The 19545-nt window shown below is 42.9% G+C and overlaps 1 protein-coding gene across 8 annotated transcripts in view; it reads right to left on the bottom strand.

Moving 5' to 3' along the window:
• The window catches only part of SLX4IP (SLX4 interacting protein), a 189727-nt gene continuing 170182 nt past the window's right edge, over positions 1-19545 (bottom strand). For all 8 annotated transcript variants that reach the window (XM_025876005.2, XM_073878397.1, XM_073878394.1 and 5 more), the window contains 2 exons: positions 6053-6153; positions 1-4891 (listed from right to left, as the gene is read on the bottom strand). In XM_025876005.2, coding sequence (XP_025731790.1) covers positions 4171-4891; positions 6053-6153 — 822 coding nt within the window. In that variant the 3' untranslated portion in view covers positions 1-4170. The remainder of the gene's footprint in view (positions 4892-6052; positions 6154-19545) is intronic.

Below are 19545 nucleotides of genomic sequence, written 5' to 3'. Positions count from 1 at the left end.
TTTTTTTAAACAATTTTACTTTTTATTTATAAAGCAGGTTCGTTTCCTCTACATACTACTTTGACCCATGTACTTTCAGACACATTAAACTATTTAAGCAGTTTAAACAAAACAAACGACAGGGTAACTGCGATGGGGAAAAAAGAACTCTCCCGGTGATGACTGCAACGTCTGGCTTCCTAACTTGACTAATAAAACTTTTTCTGGGGTTCTGTCAAATCCACAACTACAGTCACCTGATCAGATGCTTTGGGGCCAAACGTATGGTTTTCCTGATTCTTGTTTAACTTAAGAATCAAGATTTTTGATAAGTAATTCTAACGGCAATTATAAAGTAATACATGGCAATATTATGCTGTACAAAACTTACTTGAATGTGATTCAAGTCCAGTATTGAGTTAGTTCTCCACAATTAAAGGTAATAATTTCATCCACTCAAGTCCCCTCTGTTAAGCACACACATTGACATACATTTGTTCCTTGTCTTGTTAAATAAATACAGAAACCAAATTAGAAGGAGTTCTGCAGATTTCTGAGAATTTAACTATATCATTAAATTGCAGTACCAATGATCTATATAGTTACTTCTGTCCTGAGTAATTATCTGCATTAACTTCATTTTATAATGCTTAATTTACTTAAGGAAGATTTTAAACTACTTAACAGAAATCAGCATAATTTCGATTTTTCACTTGCTCCACCGTGTTTCAATTCATTAGTGTTTCAATAACAAGGAATGAACTCTATCGTCTTAACAAAACGAACATGGAAATTTCCTCATAAGAGAAAAGAAGAAATTGAAATGATTTCCATATTCAAGTCATGGAACACCGAAGAGAGGAGTTTTGGCTCCTAGGAGAGGCATCTGTTACCTCAAAAGGAAGGCCACTCACTAAAATTCTGTGGAAATAGGACAGTGGGGCCTGCCAAGAAGGAATTCAAGGAAACTGGGAATGGCAGCACTGTGATCCCAGGCCGACTGTTGGGCGTAGAGGTTTCCTTCCCTTAGGTGCTTTGCCTTTACCAAGCTCTTGCTAAAATCAAAGACCGTGCGATGCAAAACAATTCATGCTAAAATCCAAACATGACACCAGAAGCAAACAATTAACTGGGATCCCACTGTTACCCCTAAGACATATATTGAGATAAGAAATAAGCTATATTCTCCATAAATCAAACTATAGAGGTTTTAATGATTCTTGCTTTTTATAAAATGAAATACATTTTCTTACTTCTTTAACATAAATAAACAAAAAAGCTAAAGCACTCACGCCTCTCTCCCCAAATAGTTGCTCCTTTGCATTTAACAATTTACATGCATATCTGGACAACAGTTATCCTCCAGTGGCAAAGAAAAAAAAAAGTGTAAGAAAAATCACACTGACTGTTCTCAGAGATTTGTTTATAGACATTAAACAACAACAACAAAAACACAACACTCAACATCAATCTATTAAAAAGTCATCTGAAAGCACATGGATGTGACTTAGAAGCCATGACACTGAGATAGGGAGCTCAAAGTTGTAACATTAACAGAATTGGACCCACATTTCTTCCAAGCATCAGAATTACAGGGACTTGAATATAAATTGAGTTTGGGTTATTAAGTGGTTGAAGAATTTGTTCTTTTTGTCTAAGAATATTGATAGGCTCTCAGATTTTCAGATGCGTAATTAATAAGATTATTAAGAATGTCAACACACATACCACTCCCAGTCGTGGAGAACTCTGCATTTCCCAGCTAATAAGCAACAATAAAACCTGGCAGCCATTTTCCCCTTTGTACTTTCAAACATCCAAAGAATTACACAACCACTCCAGTACTAAGAGATCCAGGGGTGTTTCAGACATGTGGGAGAAAATGCTTAAAGGCAAAATTCCTCAGACACAGGCCACAGTGCAGAACCAGAGAGCTCTTCGCTCCGTTAATCCTGTCACAATCCCACGTACATGTGCGCTGTGAGAAAGACCCTATCAACCTACAACCAAATGTGCTATTTTCCCTTTGAGGTCACAGTAATTGTTATCTCCACAAATACACCAAACTCTAAAGCCAAGGCTGTTCTTGAGAGAAAATCATTAAATCACAAGGATTGGCTTTACCCACTGTGCAGGCCCCAGTTAATAAATGAAATAAAAACTTTTCAATTAAAAGCTTTTCTCTGGTGCCTCCATTCCAAACATCTCCTTCTAGTGCTGGGTTAACAGCTAGTGTTCTGAAATGGTTGTCTTTTTTATTTGAGATTCCGTTCCAGGGAGCTTATTGTTTTTTGGCCGATCACCCGGGTTATTCTTTGGGCCCCCCTCTGTTTAAACTGTTCCAAGAATTCTGTTCAAGAATATTCAGTGACACACTCTGCCCCTGACTTCGGTGAAGAGCACACCTAGAACAGTTGTCACTCCAAGAGAGGGGGCCCACAGTGGAGCATTTCCATTCTGTGCAGTCTACTCCCAAATGGATGAATACAATCTGCTCGACTGTGGTTAGTATTCTGTTGGGCTCCCTCTTCTCCTACAGAATGCTTTGACTGGAATCAGCTAAGAGCAGGGAAAAACCTGCGGGAAGAGGAAAGGTCACCGGTGGGCAGGCCATGTTCCGGGGGGGGGGGGGGGTGAGGCTGGGACCACGAGAAGGGGACAGGTGTCCAGGCAGTGTGGGGAACAGCAAAGGAATAGCATCTACGTTCATGGCCAAGGGTAGTGACCAACACTGAACTGCATGACCCAAAATGGTGTCAGGGAGTATGGTTGCCTCTTAAGGAGTCCTACCCTTCAAGTGGGAAAGAAGTCAGAGGCAAGTATAGAATGAGCTAGAGAAACAAAACCACAATTAGTTTTAAGCATTCTGAACCACCTACACTGTGTCTGTTTCCATATTCTTTTATTTCATTGGGCCTCTTCTGGGTTATTTTTCTGCTAACTCCAACACTCTGGGAATATACTTGATTTTCCTTGTTACTAGGGAGGTGCTACTTCAAAGGACCACACAATGTTGAACAGAAAAAAAAAAAAGATGTATTTGATGGGTGGCCTTTGAATATGGTTTTTCCCCTATTTTAGAATGAAGTTGGGTTAAGAAAATCTTTAGTAGGTGTCCATCCAAAATAAGTCATTGCAATGATTCACTCTGTGACATTTCAGCAAGCCCACTGGAGACATTAGTGGGTGATACTGCAAATGGAAGGCTCCTGTTTTGAAATTCAAACTGTTTGTGATGCCTTCCAACTGGGAAACTGGAAACTCTGGCCACTGAGTTCCCCTTGGGTTCTAATCTTTCCTGAACCTAACCAAAATCTTAGAGGTGGGGGCAAGGGCAGGGACAGGGACATGCCTGGGCTACAAGGGAGAACAAGCCTCTCCCTCTACTGTCTTCCTCTAATGCTGAGTCAAATTACCCATAAACTTCTAGCACTTCTTAGGGTAAGTAACAGTTTTGTGGGTGCTGTGGCCACCATGCTGTAGAGAAACCAGGAACAGAGCAGCTCAGATGCCGAACCCAGGTGTTTTACAAGTCTGAGGGGGCACGAGGGGGTGCCTGTCCACATGTGGGCCTCAGGCAGATGAGCTGGAGGCCATGCGAGTCAGGCTGGAGGAAACAAACACTAGGGAGTCTCCAATTAGTCCAGTGGTTCTCAAACTTGAGCATGTTTCAGAATCGCCCAGAGTTTCTCATTCAGTAGATCTGGGGTGGGGCCCAAGGTCTGCATTTCTAACACATTTTCAGACGGTGATGCTGGGCCCAGAACCAGATATTGAGGACCTGTTCCTTCACTTCTGCCCAACTCAGGCTGAGGAACAGGAGGAGAAATTGTACCCCTAGATACAGCACTGTCTTCATGTGGCCCATTGTATGGTCTGCCCAGTGATGAGTCACAAAGGCACATGCCTGGTTTCTTCATGCAGTTCGTTCAAGAATGGGGTCAACCTTGACAAGGTGAATGGCTCTGAAGACAAAAAAGTATGATGAGAAAGTAGCAATGTTGTTAGAAAAAGCACATAGCCTCTTGCAGATGAATGCGTTAAAAATTAACCCTCACACGGAGCTCTACTTTCTATACAAAATCATCACTCTAATTCCTTTAACATCAGGACAGCTAAACACACCGCTCTCTTTCCGCACCTTCAGCCATTATATACCCAACTACAAGTCTGCAATCCCCGTTAAGTAAGTTAGTGGCCTCTTTCGTACTTCTTTCTTTTCTTGGTTGGGCTGCTCCGGATTGCAGATAATCTTTCAGTGTTTGTGGCTGAGCCGGTTTGCTGTGCCTGCCCTGGCTGATTTTTTGTAAGATGTCCGGAGGAGAGATTTTCCCCAACATGCAACTCTTCATTAGATGCCGTTTTTGCCAAACCTTGTTTCAAAAGTAACCCCGGATCTGACAGCTCTGAGGTTGGCAAAACCCTGACAGCTTTGCTTTTTTCCACTATTATTTCTCTTGGGACTAATCGATCACTTCCAAGAGAAACTCTCTTGTGGTGGTCGACGTCTTCTGCAGAGCCCCGGTTCCTGCGTTTCTGTTGTGTTCTGGCCCCTTGTGGACTTTGTTTTGGACCTGGTGATGCTGACTCACAGCTACAGACAGGGCTCCTGCCTAGAAGCCCTGTCTCTAACCACTCCCCGAAATGAGGTTTTTGCTGGCTGCTAGTGTCTTCTGGCTGGGTCTGATGAACATTTTCCAGCTTTTGAACAGGAAGCCCCCAGTGGCTCTTGGCTGCCTTTATGTAATCTTCTGCTTGTCCTGTGGACTCTGATGGGGGACTGGTTGAAGCCCAACTGTCACCCCTCCTCCTCGTTATCTCCGCCATCACTGGGTCACTAGAAGTTCCCACAATGTCCCTGCTGCTCCATGATTTGCTCACAACGCTGTCTTTTGTTTCAGTTCTTTTTGCACTAAAACAAAGAAAGATTTTGTTTTGTTTCATTTTGTAAAGCTGTAATGGCATGCTGCCCTCCAGTTCCTATACCCCTTGTCATGTTTCCTAGACCTCAAAAAGGAGGCACGTGCTACCTTTCCTTCTCCCTTACCTCCCTGGCAAATCTAGAACAATCCCTTAGTGTTATGTTTAAATTCAGACTGGATCAAGCAATAGCCATCACATTTTCCAACACACGAGTATTAGTTATTAAGATACACGAGGACAGGCTTTGTTTCTTGATCACTGGGTTGGCAATGTAGTTATATTGGAGTTATGATGGATCTATTTTAACTAAGGCAGGCAGGTGTTCATTTCAGAAGTGAAGGGTCAACATTGCCTAAATTTGATATATTGTTTTTATTACTGCAGAAGTAAATGATCAGATACATCCAAAGCACAGGCCGTGCATGCGCGCGCATGTGTGTATGAGCACGTGTGCACACAAGGATGTGCTTACACACACATACACACACCTTTTCTATAGCACATACAAAAGGCAATGCAAACTTCAGTCTAATTGTAAAATTCACTTTGAGGGGCAGGGCAGGAGCGGCATGGGGAGAATTGAGAGACTGGAGACTTTAACTTCAACACCGATTTGCAGGCTTGTGAATAACAAGAAATTTCTTAAACCACCAAACTCAAAACACTGAAGCTGAAATATTTACTTTGGCTAAGCTTTAGTCTGGAAACACACACACACACACACACACACACACACACACATACACACACACACACCTTCTTATTGTTCCTAATCAGAGGCATGAGAATTATCATAATTATTAGAATCAGAACCTGCATTTTAGCAAAGGAATGTGTTTTTTTAGATGGGTCTGTAGTCACTTGGAAAGTTGTATGAAACACACCACCAAACAGGTGCTTTTCATCTTCAAAGTGCTTGTAATTAATTACTCCTTGCAACACACCTGTGAAGAAAGGACTCGCTCCCCACTGTCCAGAATGCAAGAGACAGTCAGGAAGGCAGAAGGGTAAGCATAAGACTTAGGGTAAGGTCAGTGCCAGAGGGGGTTTGTGATTAATTTCCATGAACTCCTGTTGAGTTCCAGACTTCATGTCACATATCCACACACACACAATCAAAAAGAAGGAAAAGAAAACTTGTCGGACCTACATTTCTTTCCGAGCGTTTCTCTTGCGCCTTGCACTGGGAGGAAGTGAACTCTCCGCACACTCAGCAAAATAATCAGACGCTCCGTGGAGAGCTCCTTCCGTCTACTCCAAAAGATAACAAAGGTTCAACTAGAAATCTATTAGCTGAACATGAGAAAAAACAGTTCTGCTCTGAATGCCCCAGTGAACGGATTTTTGTGAAGACTAGATGAAACCACTTAGTGTTAAGCTATTTTAATTTTTTTAAATCTAGAACTTTTCAGTAAATGTCACTTTTTTTGGACCCCTACCCAACGCAGTTCATACGTTAATCTGCACCACAGACATAAAAGACTGTAAGAGAAAGGATGTTGGTTCCAAACCATCTGGGAACTCTTGGCCAATATCTGCTAACTTTGTGGCCCCAAGTGTGTTGAAGCCCAGAATCACGGTGCCAGGCAGCGGCATGTGTGTGAGCTCTGATCTTCCAGAGAGACCTGGTGGCACTGTGGTCTGTACCCTGATTAGCCTAAGAATTCCACACATTTTCTCTATTTACAAAAATATAGAACGCGGCCTTTGCAAAACTCAAGGCTACATAAGTGAGTTAAGCCTTTGAATACTGGTACTTTGAAAACTGAAGTTTGTGATTCTTGGCTTCCAGAAAACTGGGAGTTTTTTCTTAGACCTAACAGCACTACCACAGTTTTTACATAATTCAGAGATTATCTGTGTATCTATCGTTATATGTTCCCAAGGAAGCTTCATACAGAAGTACTCATAAAATGTCAAAAACTCCCAATCTTTGCCAACATTGACCTATTTCATAGTTTTGGAATCATTTCCTTTTTGTTAAGGAGATAATCCAGACAAGGTGTTAACTCTTCTCATTTCCTGGGACAGTAAGTGCCCTTCTCCACCAAATTCCACAGTAAAATGTTGAGGCCATGAGGAACAATTTTGGGAAATTATCAGTAGGTCCCTTGCTTTAGACTTACATTGGAATTTAACAATGGCAGTCCCAGAATGTCTGGTAGACAGCAGCCATCAGTATGATGCCTGGGTGCCCCACAGGCCGGTGCTCTGACCTTTGTGCAATCACTACCCTGCAGCCCCGAGTATGAGTCTTTAGCTCCCGCTAATCCCGCCTATGGTTTCAGACCTGGATCAATGTCACTCATAGTCATATCCAGTTATAACCTAAGTCAGTTTTAAGAGTCAGTGAACAGGATATTGTAGGTTTTATTGGATTATACTGCATTTTGATGCTTCTCCCTTTCTCCCCATAAGACTTACTAGTCGACTAAATAGAGCTACAGTTTTAAAGTTAAGTGAGAGAGAGAAAGAGAGAGAGAGATGGAGGGGAGGAGGAAGGAAGGAGGAGAGAGAGAGGGGTATAGGGAGAGAGGGAGAAATGAGAGAGAGAGAGAGAGAGAGAGAGAGAGAGACTGAGATTTATGTGTGAAACACTTCTAAACATGCCCTATAAGTACAGTAGATTTTCCCCTTACGACCACACCCTGTAAGTGCTGTATTTTCAGAGCTGAACAATTAACATAAGGAGCATGAGTCAGGCTTTGAACAACTCTGTGGGAACCAGAAAGCCTTTTGCTATTAGGAATGATGTAAATTCCCCAAGGCTTGAAGAAGTCCACAATGGAAGGCAGACAGGGTCATAAATAACAACAATGGATACTGCGTAGACCACATAAAGTATGATGCCGCGATAGTGACACTCTTCAAATCTCATACTAGATCCAATCTCTGCCTTTATTTATTTATTTTTTAAACTCAGTTTAAAGAGCACTATGTATTTCCTATGGGAACTTCAAAAACTTCTTTAAGAAACATGACAACTGACTCTCGTCCCAAATTCCCCTGATCACAAACAATGGGGGAAAATGTCCTTGGAAGGAAAAGGACAACAGAAAACATGATGGAGTGACATAAGGAAATGTCCAGTTCAAAAAGGGCAAAACCTGTGACTTTGGTTTAAAAAAGAGAGAAAAAGAAAAGAAAATGGCAAGGCAGGGTCTCCTGCTTACAAATTAAAACCACATTTGGCAATTTGTTGAAGGAGGCATATTTACATTTGTATGAAGACTGGGTGGGCAGGAAAAAAAAAAAAAAGCTTAGATTCCTTCTTCAGTCCTTGAACTGTCAGATCTCATTAGAAATCTCTCATTCTTATTTTTCTAGGGTCAAGTCATTCCCCTTTGTCACTAAATCGCAGCCTCCAGAGCCCCCCAAAGAAATATTCCAGAGGAAGCAGTGATCCTCTGGAACAGGGACTGGGAACAGGATTTCCCAGGGGAGTTGTCCTGATTACTAATGGCTTCTCGCATCTGGCACCAAAATGTAATCTGTGGCTTATCCAGAGGCAAAACTCTAAGGTACAGACTGTGCGTGCTCGGAAGTGCTTCTTGGGTTTACCTAAATGACACTACTCCTTTTTAGATTCTGCCTTGAATAATGACCCAGACATCTTCTGCAAAGAAGACACACAAACTCAATATATTAAAAAAGGTTACCAGTTGGCCATCCAAAGTCCAGAGTGCACACTCCACGGGGACTCAGTTATTTAAGAAAGAGGTTAACCAAGGGGCGCCTGGGTGGCTCAGTCAGTTAAGCATCTGACTCTTGATTTTGGCTCAGGTCGTGGTCCCAGGGTCGTGGGACTGAGCCCCACATCAGGCTCGGTGCTCAGCGGGCAGTCCACATGGGATTCTCTCTCTCCCTCTCCTTTGGCCCCTCCCCCTGCTCGCTCTCTAAAATAAATCTTTTTTTTTTAAATCTCAAAATCTCAAAATACCACTAAAAAAAAAAAAAAGAAAAGAAAAGAAACAGGTTAACCAAAGGGCTCTCTTTGGGCCTTCATCAGTGATTCTTCTTAACCTAGAAGCTAGCTCTGAGTCTAGCCAAGGAATAAAATCCTCCAAGTATCATCACCTGCCCCGTCCACTCCCCACCCATTTACTTTTTAATTTTTGGTAATGCTTTGATTTTAGTTTTAAACAAAGAGTGTCTATATATAGTTCCAGGACAAAACCAAAAAGAAGTAGGGCAGGGCCACAGGCCCCAAAGGGAATCTAATCCAGGGGGACACCTTCCTTGGCAGATTGAGCAGCCCAGGAAAGCTCCCAGAGCAAGGGGTCAGGTCTTGTCGCCATCCCCAGGGATGCTGTGGAGTCTAGTGGATGCACCCTGAGGCTAAGGACGTGCACCCTAGTACAGGTCCAAAAGGAAGGGTGAATGGGTGAATGTTTAAGTATGAAGATCAGTGATGTTACCTCAATGCTGTCTGGTCTGACTTGGGAAACACATCTTAAATTGTGGATAGAAAAGACTGCAAAGAGAATCCCCACCAGAATTAGCAAGGCAGCTAAGACTTGCTTCCTGCCTCTAATCAGAGAATGGGCTGGATTTAAATATAGTTAGAAATACTGGCTGATGTTCAAGTTACAAAGGCAAATAGAAACTGTGGATAAATCAAGGTGTTCGCTCCATGGTGACTTACTGAATACCAGTTTAGAGTAGAACACTGTTGGATTAATGAGGGATGGGAAGAGAAGTTGGCCTAAAAAGACATAAGAAACACCTGCTCTTGAGTTTATAACCTCCTCAAGGAGCCTGTAAAACACAGCTGAGGCTCCCACAGGCTGTTGGGAAGACTGTCACCAAGGGAGCTTTTCAAAAAATATAGATTCCCAAGACCCATCCCTGGAAGTTCTGATTCACCAGACCTAGGGTGGGGCTATGAGATCTATATTTAGGTTCCCAGGTGATTCAAGCACTGCTGATATACATGAAATAATACTTGACAGAACAGAGCAACAGATAAACAAATGTAAACCAGTCCACTGGAGGCACTGTTTGGCAAAGTGTGGTCCAGTTACCTCAGGCATCAAAATTATCGGGGGAGCTTGTTCAAAAATGTTCCAGATTCTACCCCAGGATCTACTGCATTTGGATCTCTAGGGGGTAGAGTCAAAGCATATGCATTTTAAGCAATTTCCCCAGTGATTCTGATACCCAGCAGAGTTAATGAACTTCTGCCCACTCTAATGGGGCACGGACAGACTTGATAACTGAGCAGAGTCCGGCAGAATCATCCAATCAGGCAACACTGAGCTCTGTACCGAACACTGTTCTGAGGCCTTTGTGGAAAAGGATGTGGACTCACAGAAAACATCCCTGCTCTCACGGAATCTCCATCCCATGGGGAAGACAAGAAACAAATAAACATATGATGCGTCAGAAGGTTGTGATGTTATGAGGAGAAATAAACGTCCCAAGTGTCTGTTTTAGATATGTTCGTTGGGGGGGGAAGGCTGTAGTAGGTACGAAGATGAGCTTTACCTAGAGATCTGAGTGGAGGGTGAGCCATGTGAACACAGTGCATTTCAGACAGGGAGAAGCATGAACACCTAGGCTCTGGAGATGGTGTGTGCCTGGGGGGAGAAGAACAGGACAGCAATCCAGGGGAGGGGTTTGGAGGGCAGGTAGCAGGGGTGTGTGTGTATTGGTGGTGGTGAGGGGGGCAAATCACATATGGCTTTCATAAGGATGGCACATTTTATTCTAAGGACAATGATGTGCCTCTGGAAGGTTCTAAGGGGAAAAGTCACTTGGCATGTTAAAAGGATCACTCTGGGTGCCGCAGAGGGACAGATGGACATGGGGAGACCAGTAATGAGACTACTGCAATAGTCCACTCAGAGACGAGGAGCTGGTGATGGTAAGAAATGGTTAGATTGGAAATATAATTTGAAGGGAGGCCCCATGGAATGTGTCAATGGATTGGATATAGTTGGTCAGAAGAAAAGTCAAGGATGACTCCAAGATTTGTGGTTTAAATAAGTGGGTGAAGGAAGTTAGCCTTTACCAACACAGGAAGTACTGGGGGAGGGACAGCCTTGGGGAAGTGGAACCAAGAAACCAACCTTAGATATGTAAACTTGAAGAGTCCTCCTGGGTATCTAAATGGAGATGTTGAGCAGGAAGTTAAGATACAGGTTCCAGGAAGAGAGAGGTCTGGGCTACAGACACAAAGCTGGGAAGTCCATGCAGATGGTATAGAAAGTCATCAGTCAGGATAACTCCACTACAGGGTGAGTTTGGATGAGGAAAAAAAGAAGTCAAGAAAATGAGGAGGATTCAGGAAAAGAGATCATGAGAGAACAAAGTGTTTCATTGAAAGTGACAACCACGTCAAATGTGGCTGAGCAGTTAGGAGGGAGAACTGACCAGAGGAAGGCGACTTGACAAAGGCTCTTTTTGGTGAAGTGCTGGGACCGAAGCCTGTTTGGGATGGATGGGTTCAAGAGTGAAGTGGAGACATAGTAGAGACCAGGGGTCTCCAGCAGGAATAAAACATATGCTGTACATATAACTTTAAATTTCCTATAGACCACTAAAAAAGTAAAAGAAAACTGGCAAAATCAGATTTCAATAACATATATTATTTAGCCCAATACATAAAATGTTATCATTACAACATGTAATATAAAAATGTTGAGATATTTTCTATTTTTATACCAAGTCTTTGGAATCTGGTATATATATGACATTTACAGGACATCATTCCTGACTTGCCACATTTCAAATGCTCCATGGCCAAACGTGGTCATGCAGGGCCAGTGCGGGGCCAGTCACTTTTGAAGGATTCTGCAGTAAGTGGGAGCACAGAAATGGGGTAGCTGGATTGGGAGTGGTTAATGGAGGGAGCATCAGTGATGATTCTGGGCATATTTGGAGGATGTGATCTGCTAGTGTGTGCCAAGTTTCACCTGGGTGTCAGGCACTGTTTCAGAAGTTTTGCAACTATTCGCCAATGTCACCTTCGGAAGAGCTTGGTGAGCAGGTAATATTGTTACTCCCACACTCCAGGGACCTTCACTCGACATGGACAAACAGCATGGAAGGCAATGCCACTACTCATCTGACAAACGGGGCTTCTGTCGGGAGAATCTTGCTTCAGCTTTCAAGCAGCAGGCTGTAGGCCCTGGGACATCAGTATTAGCCCAGGTTGGAACTGCCGAGGAAGGTCCTTGGGGCCATGGGACCAGACTGCAGGTCACTCAAAGAGCCCCGTGGGTGCACCCCGCCATCACAGCACGGCCCCCAGTGGGGTCCTCCCAGGGTCCTCCCAGCCACACTTAGAAGGGATGACAGGAGCTATCCCACCACACTCTCGTTTCCAGGACTGCAGAACATCCTGCCTGATATGGGGCAATAAAGGGAGAAGTCAGGAAAAAAAGCTTTTCAATGCCATTAAAGTTTTTCTCACAGTAGGACTTACTGTAGTAGTGTGGTGCTCTCAGGCTTTATCTTCTTTAGAGATCTATTCTCTTATGGTTATGTACGTGTTTCCTCTGATTGTTTTAGTCACTCCTAAATGAAAATAATTAATAACCCAACCAGAATATTTTAAAAGTAGGTAACTCATAGTAAAATATTAGGACACATAGTTTTAGGTCACATTCAAAATGTTACCGTGTCTGAAATCTTTGTGATCACATAACTCCCGAATTGATCAAATCAGTTTAACACTCCTGGGATGAGAGGGGGGAGAAGAACAAAGCAGGAGATGGAAGCCAAGGTCTGGCAGTCTTTGGCTGCTTGTCCCGGAACCCATCTCCCAACTCCCTGATTGGTGGGTTTCTCATCTGTCCTTCAGGATTGTTTGGAAAATGTAAATGCAGCAAGCTATACGCGGCACACTTTAGAAACTAGAAAGTGCTAAACACATTTTCTTGACACGACTGTAAAAGAAAACTTGGTGCCTACAGAAACCATAAAGGGTATGTAAGCAGGTAAGGCTGCCTTGCATTTGTAGAGAACTTATACTTTTCCCCACATCTCATCGGAGCCTTACTGAGTTATTTGGCAGGCAGGTATTGTCCCTATTTGACAGACAAGAACAATGAGACCCGAGAGATTAAGTGTGCTTTTAGCTAGGGGCAGAACTGAGTGGAGAAGGCCTGGCCCTCTGTGCAGTGCTTGCCACTGTGCCCAGTGGGGCATCTGCCATCACAGTCAGAGATGCAACTTGTAGAAAGAGTACAGGATGCTGACTTGGAAGTCCTTGGGTCTAGCCCCCACCCAGTCTCTTCCTTGCAGTGAGATCTAGACAAGCTACTTATCTTCCCTGAACATCAGTTTCCTCTTCTAGAAAAGAGGAATAAGAATTATTTCTATGGTGGACATTCATTCATTTCCTGGAAATAATACTCAGATTTTTGTCTCTAGTCCCCATCTAATGTCCATGCATTTCAGGAGGCCTTGTCTCCACACCAGATTCAAGAAGCAGGCCTGTGACCCCATCCAGGCCAATCAGAGTACTGAATTCATGAGCCTCAAAGAAATGCACGAGCTGCAGGTGGCCTGGGAAGAGGCCTGCTCTCTGTTCCCATGGGCCTGGAGCTACCAGAGCCAACCCCCACATACAGGCTTAAGAATGAAGCCAACGTTGTGCAAGGCAGAGCCAGAAGAAACAGTCTTGATGATATTCTATGTGCTTCTGATCAACAAGCCATACCTGAAGTCTGGACTTTACAGGCACATGGGCCAAAAACCTTCCTTTTTTGTTAAGCCATTTTGAGTTGGCCTTCCTGTCCCTTGAAAACTAAAAGGTTCAAGACTGATACAATCTCTTCTCAGGTTTGTTGCACTGAATAAGTTATTGTATGTGACAGCGCCCTACAAACAATAAAAGTCTTTTGCAAACAATAAAAGCAGAGTAAAAGTAATATATTATCAACTTATTCGGGCAGCAAATAATAGTATTTAGAGTATAAGCCTAGACAACTTTCGATTATTTATAACTCTCTGATAAGGCAGAAAGAGAAGTTATTCTTGAACTTTAGTGTGATGCCCAATGATTTTCAGGAGCATCAGCATTCTGAAATGTGACATGCGAGGGAATGTCAAGTCACTTACAGAAAAGCAGCCCCAGCACAGCACAAATTCTGACAATGACCACAATCTTAGACCATGATGCACTATGACCATACAGAAGCCACATGTCTTAAAATGAGGAAGAGGTCTCGTTTTCCCAAATTTCACTTCTAATATTTTCTTAAATTATTGGTAATTATTAAGTCACGGAAGTAAAAAGGGTGAAACAGGTGGGATGGAGTACCAATGAACAATTAAAAAAATGTATAGAAACTACATATCTCTATCTCTATCTATATAGACTCAAAGGAACTGCAGCAAAAAGAGGTCAAATGAAAGGGAAAAGGATATCTCACGAATTCCACTGTAAACTAAGTCACTTTCTCTAAAGATGGAAGACATCTGTACTGAGATACCACACACAAAGCAGTTAATATAGGGACTAGCACCAAATGAGTCCTCAAGAGATGCCCAAGAGGAGGACGTGACCTTCCCCATTTCAGAGATGAGGAAACTGATGCCCTATGAGGCTAAGTCATCTGTCCAATTCCCACAGTGAGGGACAAATCTTTTGCTTCACTCTGTTTCTCTGGGCCAAGTCCCTCTTCCAAGGCCTCCTTTGCTCTGCTTCCTACGAAAGGACCAATCTCTAAGGGAAAGTACTCTGCTGCTGCTCCCTGGGTCAGTAGCAAACACTCTAGGTTTTTGTTGTTGTTGTTGTTGTTTTAATAAAAAATTTAAAGTTTTCTTTCATTCTGAATTGATGACTATGAAACTGTCTTGTGTAGATCTAGGGAAGTACCAATAAATAGTTGCAAAGAATGTTAACCTGAAAATGAAATCAGTGAAAAAAATCAAGGAAGTTATTTTGCAGGAAGTACACATTTCATAGGGATTTTCCAGTTTACATTCACCTAACCCTTGAGAACCTAAAAATAAGTCCCACGCACCCCTAGGCCCCACTGTGGAGTCTCTGGCGCCATTCGAGCATGATGAAACTTGGACGCTTTAAAGAATTTGCAGGTTTGGGACCTGTGCTTCTTAATGATGGGGGGTTCGCTGACCACTCTGAGGACTGAATGAAAGCTATTTAACTTTGACTAGAAAACTATAACAAAAAAAACACTTTTTTTTTTTAAATTTCAGGGAATTCATGAGTCACAGGTTAATAGTGCCCAGTTTAAAAGCAGAAGGGAAATATCTGTGAAAAACAGAAACTTAATGGGGACTACCTCAGGCGAGATACCCTATCTTTAGGGGTCTCCTTATTCTAAAATACCTTCTCCCACAAAATCTGTGGTTGAAAAATGCCAACACCTGCAGGAAGGTTGCTAGCCCTTCATTCACGTTGGTGACTTTTTCCCCCCCTAACATCTCCCGTGGCTCAGTGTGGGGGACTGGATGGGATGGGAGAGGAGCCAGGTGGGTAAAGGTGTAACCAGCCACGCAGGGGGTAGGGCCGGCCAGAAGAGGGCCCACGGTATCCCTGGACACCAGTGGGTGTGAGGCAGAAGAGCCGTAGAGAAGACATCACAGATGACTGTCTTATTTCAAAATTCTAAGTGCTCAGAGCTGGCCCTCTGCCCAGGGATGCAGAAGGAACAACTCTTCCCATTTCTCTTGGACGCAGACAGCAAGACCCCCTTTCCAAGACTCCCATCTCATGACAGTAACAGCTTCTGTGAACTAGTCTGGGAACCTCACCCCATTTATGACACAGTTTCCTTGGGAAAATGAGTACTGAATTCTAAATCATCTGCTTACTAAATGAACTTTCTAAACATAATTCACTAGCACGTCACTCTGTGCTATCACTGTGTGTGCTCAGATGAACATATGAGCTTTTACAAATTTGGGCCTGAGAAGTCTGTGGACTCCCAATTCCTATGTACCTCAGAGAAGAGACTGGGCCCTTCCTCCAAAGCCATATCTCATTGTGAGTCTATGGGCAGCTGCTGGAAATGAAAGGCATTTTAGCTGGTGGTCTCTACCCGTCCTCCTCTGGATGTTGGTTAACAGGGCTCCCACCGAAGGTCACCAGTTTATGCTCTTACTGTAGCCCCTCTTCACCAGTGACTTGCTGGCTAAATGGGAGTTTATCACTTAACTTTTCTTACCTCTCTTTTTATAGCTGCACAATGAAGCTGGGCTGGCAAGTGGAGACAAAAAATGAGGGTGCTGAGCTTCTTGGGAAAATAATATGTACAGATGGATATTCCCATTTCTAGCAGGCAGGGTAAGATATATAGCAATTTGCTAATCTGGTGTTAATGACATTTAAATTGACTCCTCTTCGGGGAAGAATGGAAACAATAATGATAATATTGGATGAGTGCTTCTGAGTCTAGAAGACATTTTTATATTAACTATCTCACTTGATCCTTAGGAAAACTTGGGAAAGCTTGTATAATAGGCATCCCTTTTACCTCTGCTTAACAAAACAGGGGACCAATACTCTGAAAAGCCAAATGACTTGTCCAAGCTCATCCAGGGAGTGAGAGAGGCAGTGGTCAAAGCCAGGTCTTCTAATTTCAAGTTTGATCTCTTTTCTACTTGTTTTATTCCCTGTCCTGTTTTTCCTAATTGAATCTATCATCTAACGGGTCATCAAAGGAAGATTTTAAGTCTGCACTACGGAGAAGAGGCACAAAGGATTAGAGGGCCCAGAGACACCCTATTCTCACTTAGTCTATCAAACTAGTCCGACTCAGGTATGTCCAACTCCAGCTTATCCAGCCTATCTTATTCTAAGTCAGCAAAGGGCAGGTTCCTTTTTATTTTTTTCTTAAAGATTTTATTCATTTGAGAGAGAGAGAGAAATAGCGAGAGAGAGCACACACGGGCGGGTGGGGTCGGGGGTAGAGGTGGCAGCGGTGGGCGGGCGGGGGAGAGAAGCAGGCTCCCTGCAGAGCTCGATCCCAGGACTTCAGGATCACGGCCTGAGCTGAAGGCGGACGCTCAACTGAGTGAGCCACCCAGGCGCCCAAAGGGCAGGCTCCTCAGGGGTGCTGGAGACAGGGGAACATGAACCATCTCATTCACAAATGCTGCTGGCTAATCATTGGGGAGAATTTTGTTATTAGGAAAGGAGAATGAAACCTCAGGTTACTGTAACATATAAGTGAAGGACAGTTCATCTTTTTTTTAAATTAATTTATTTCCTTGAGAGAGAGAGAGAGAGAGAAAGAGTGCCAGCAGGGGGAGGAGCAGGAAGAGAGGAAAGAATCTGAGGCAGGCTCTGTGCTGAGCACAGAGCCCAACGTGGGGCTCAATCCCACGACCCTGAGATCACAACCTGAGCTGAATTAAGAGGCGAATGCTCAACCAGCTGAGCTGCCCAGGCCCCCCAAGGACAGTTAATCTTTAACAAAATGATTTCACCTGAGAAAAAAATTTTATCTTCTTTGTCACAGCCTAGAAAAACTATCCTAGACAGACCAAACCAACCTAGAATATCTCATCCCCACCACCAGCATTTTCGCTAGGACACTGCACCTGCCAGCCCACGTAAGAGCAGGTGTGTTGACGGCTACCGTAGTTTCCAGTTCAACCCAAAGAAAACAGCCCATCTGTAGGCCCTGTTGAGGGTGGGCCCTAATTTGTTCCTCAACTATCTGGTGACCATGTTCTGACCTTTAGCACTGGCCACAGGTGACTGGAAGAGGAGAGGGCAGTCAGCCTGGAGGCAGAAGGCAAGATGGTGGGCACTGGAGAAGTCCTGCTACTACAGGGCAAGGAGAACCTGGCCCCGGAGAAGCCTCCTGCTTGTGTGCACCCCAAAAGTGAAGCCCCATTAGTAGAGGCAGACTGAGCATGTTTATCCCTTAAACCTAAAAACCACAATTAATCACAACACTGATCAATATACAGAATAAAAACCTCACATTACAAACTAAAACAAATTCCACAAAAATACAAGAAAATATAAGTAAATATTTGTCCAACTATGAGCACTAAAACACTAAGATCATCAAAGGCAGAAATCATTACAGAAACCATAAAAATGAGGACATACACATCTACCACACAGCAATGTCATATAATTGAAAGGTAAATGATAAATTCACTAGAAGTTAACTTTCCTTACTATGTAAGAAGTGTTTAAACAGTCAGGAGTTCGTGAAATACAAAAATACCAGTAGGAAAATGGACACAAACACACAATTCACAAATGAGTGGGTCCTGGCTAAAATAAGTACATAGTGACCTCAGCTATCAAGTATCAAGTATGGAGGGGTACAGACTAGGTCATTAAGACAGGCTGTCTTTAGGTTGGGAGTTGTGGATAATTTTTACTTTCTTTGTAAACAAAGAATTCTAGAGTTTCTGTACAATGAACACGGACAATTTTGGTAAGCAGTTATTAAGTAGAAAACTAAGTTCAGAACACTGTGGGAAATGTGAAATATGGAAACAACATCTTCCCCGTCAAGGAACTTTTCCTAGGGCTACAGGAATCTCTGGTTAATGGCTTCCAAGTAATTTACCACTAGCATTGTTTAGGAAATACAATAAGATGAGAAGAATGGATTCTTAAAAAGCTTATGACACATTATGAAAAACTTAGAAAAAAATCCACTACTTATTTAATTTTTTGATACAAAAAAAAAAAGTTCTTTTCTCGAATGATCTCATTTATAGTTAGGCAGAAGTTCCCTTATAAAACATTCTGTCAATTAGGGTGCAAAGTTAATGCATAGTCTAACTATTAAGTAGTTTATTTCTTCTAGAAACAGAAGGTCTGAAATGTTTCTTTATATATTCTTTTTATCTTTCCTAAAACAAAATGTAGCTCTACCCCCCATTTTTTACAACAACTTTTAAACCTACAAGTGAGGTTCTCTTTTGTACAAAATTATTTCACGGTTGTTACTTAGCTACATTTTCATCTGCTTCCTTGGACAGAAATTCAGTGTGAGAAAGGATTTCTGAGATCATTTGATACCTCCCCCCTTGACTGAGATGAGGGTTAAGGCCCACAGAGGTTCAATTATGACAGCCAAGCTAAAAATAATCCCGGCTAGCATAGTTTATTGCTTCTTTAGACTCATTCTCATTTCAATTTCATACTCATAAACTAGCAGAATTCTTTGCCATTACACAGTAGTTTGACTCACGTGTTCAGTTTAGTGTTAAACAGTGTCTCCCGTCGGGACATGCCAGTGATCGTCCCCCGAGGTGATGCTACATTGAGGGCCCAGCACATAGGGCCTGGTGACCGGTGCGTCTGCAGAACCTTGACGGCTACTGCCACAGCTTGGCCACAACCTGAATGGGGCAGGCATGAGGCAGAGAACTCAAGTATCTGAATTATATACCCACTTTCAGGCAGCCCTGGTGTGCTACATGCCATTTTTAATTTCCAAAAGAATTACAGACTTACAGCTTAGGTTTAAAAGTAAGAAAATAATTTAGAATTTGGGGCTTTCTTCCGAATAGCAGAGGATCCAAGTGCACCATTAAGGTGCAGAATGGATACATCTTTAAGAAAAAAGGAGGCTCTATTTGAATTACATTTTTTTTTTAGGTCACCAGGGTAACCTTCAGTACCCCTGGTCTGGCAGACTACAAGCTCCTTGAAGGCAGACTACAAGCTCCACTTTCCTATTTTTTCTT

Source organism: Callorhinus ursinus, unplaced genomic scaffold, assembly GCF_003265705.2.
Source record: "Callorhinus ursinus isolate GAN/ISIS: 27379988/994484 unplaced genomic scaffold, GSC_fseal_2.0 scaffold29, whole genome shotgun sequence".
NCBI classification, from domain to species: domain Eukaryota; kingdom Metazoa; phylum Chordata; class Mammalia; order Carnivora; family Otariidae; genus Callorhinus; species Callorhinus ursinus.
This window is presented reverse-complemented; position numbering and strand designations above follow the sequence as displayed.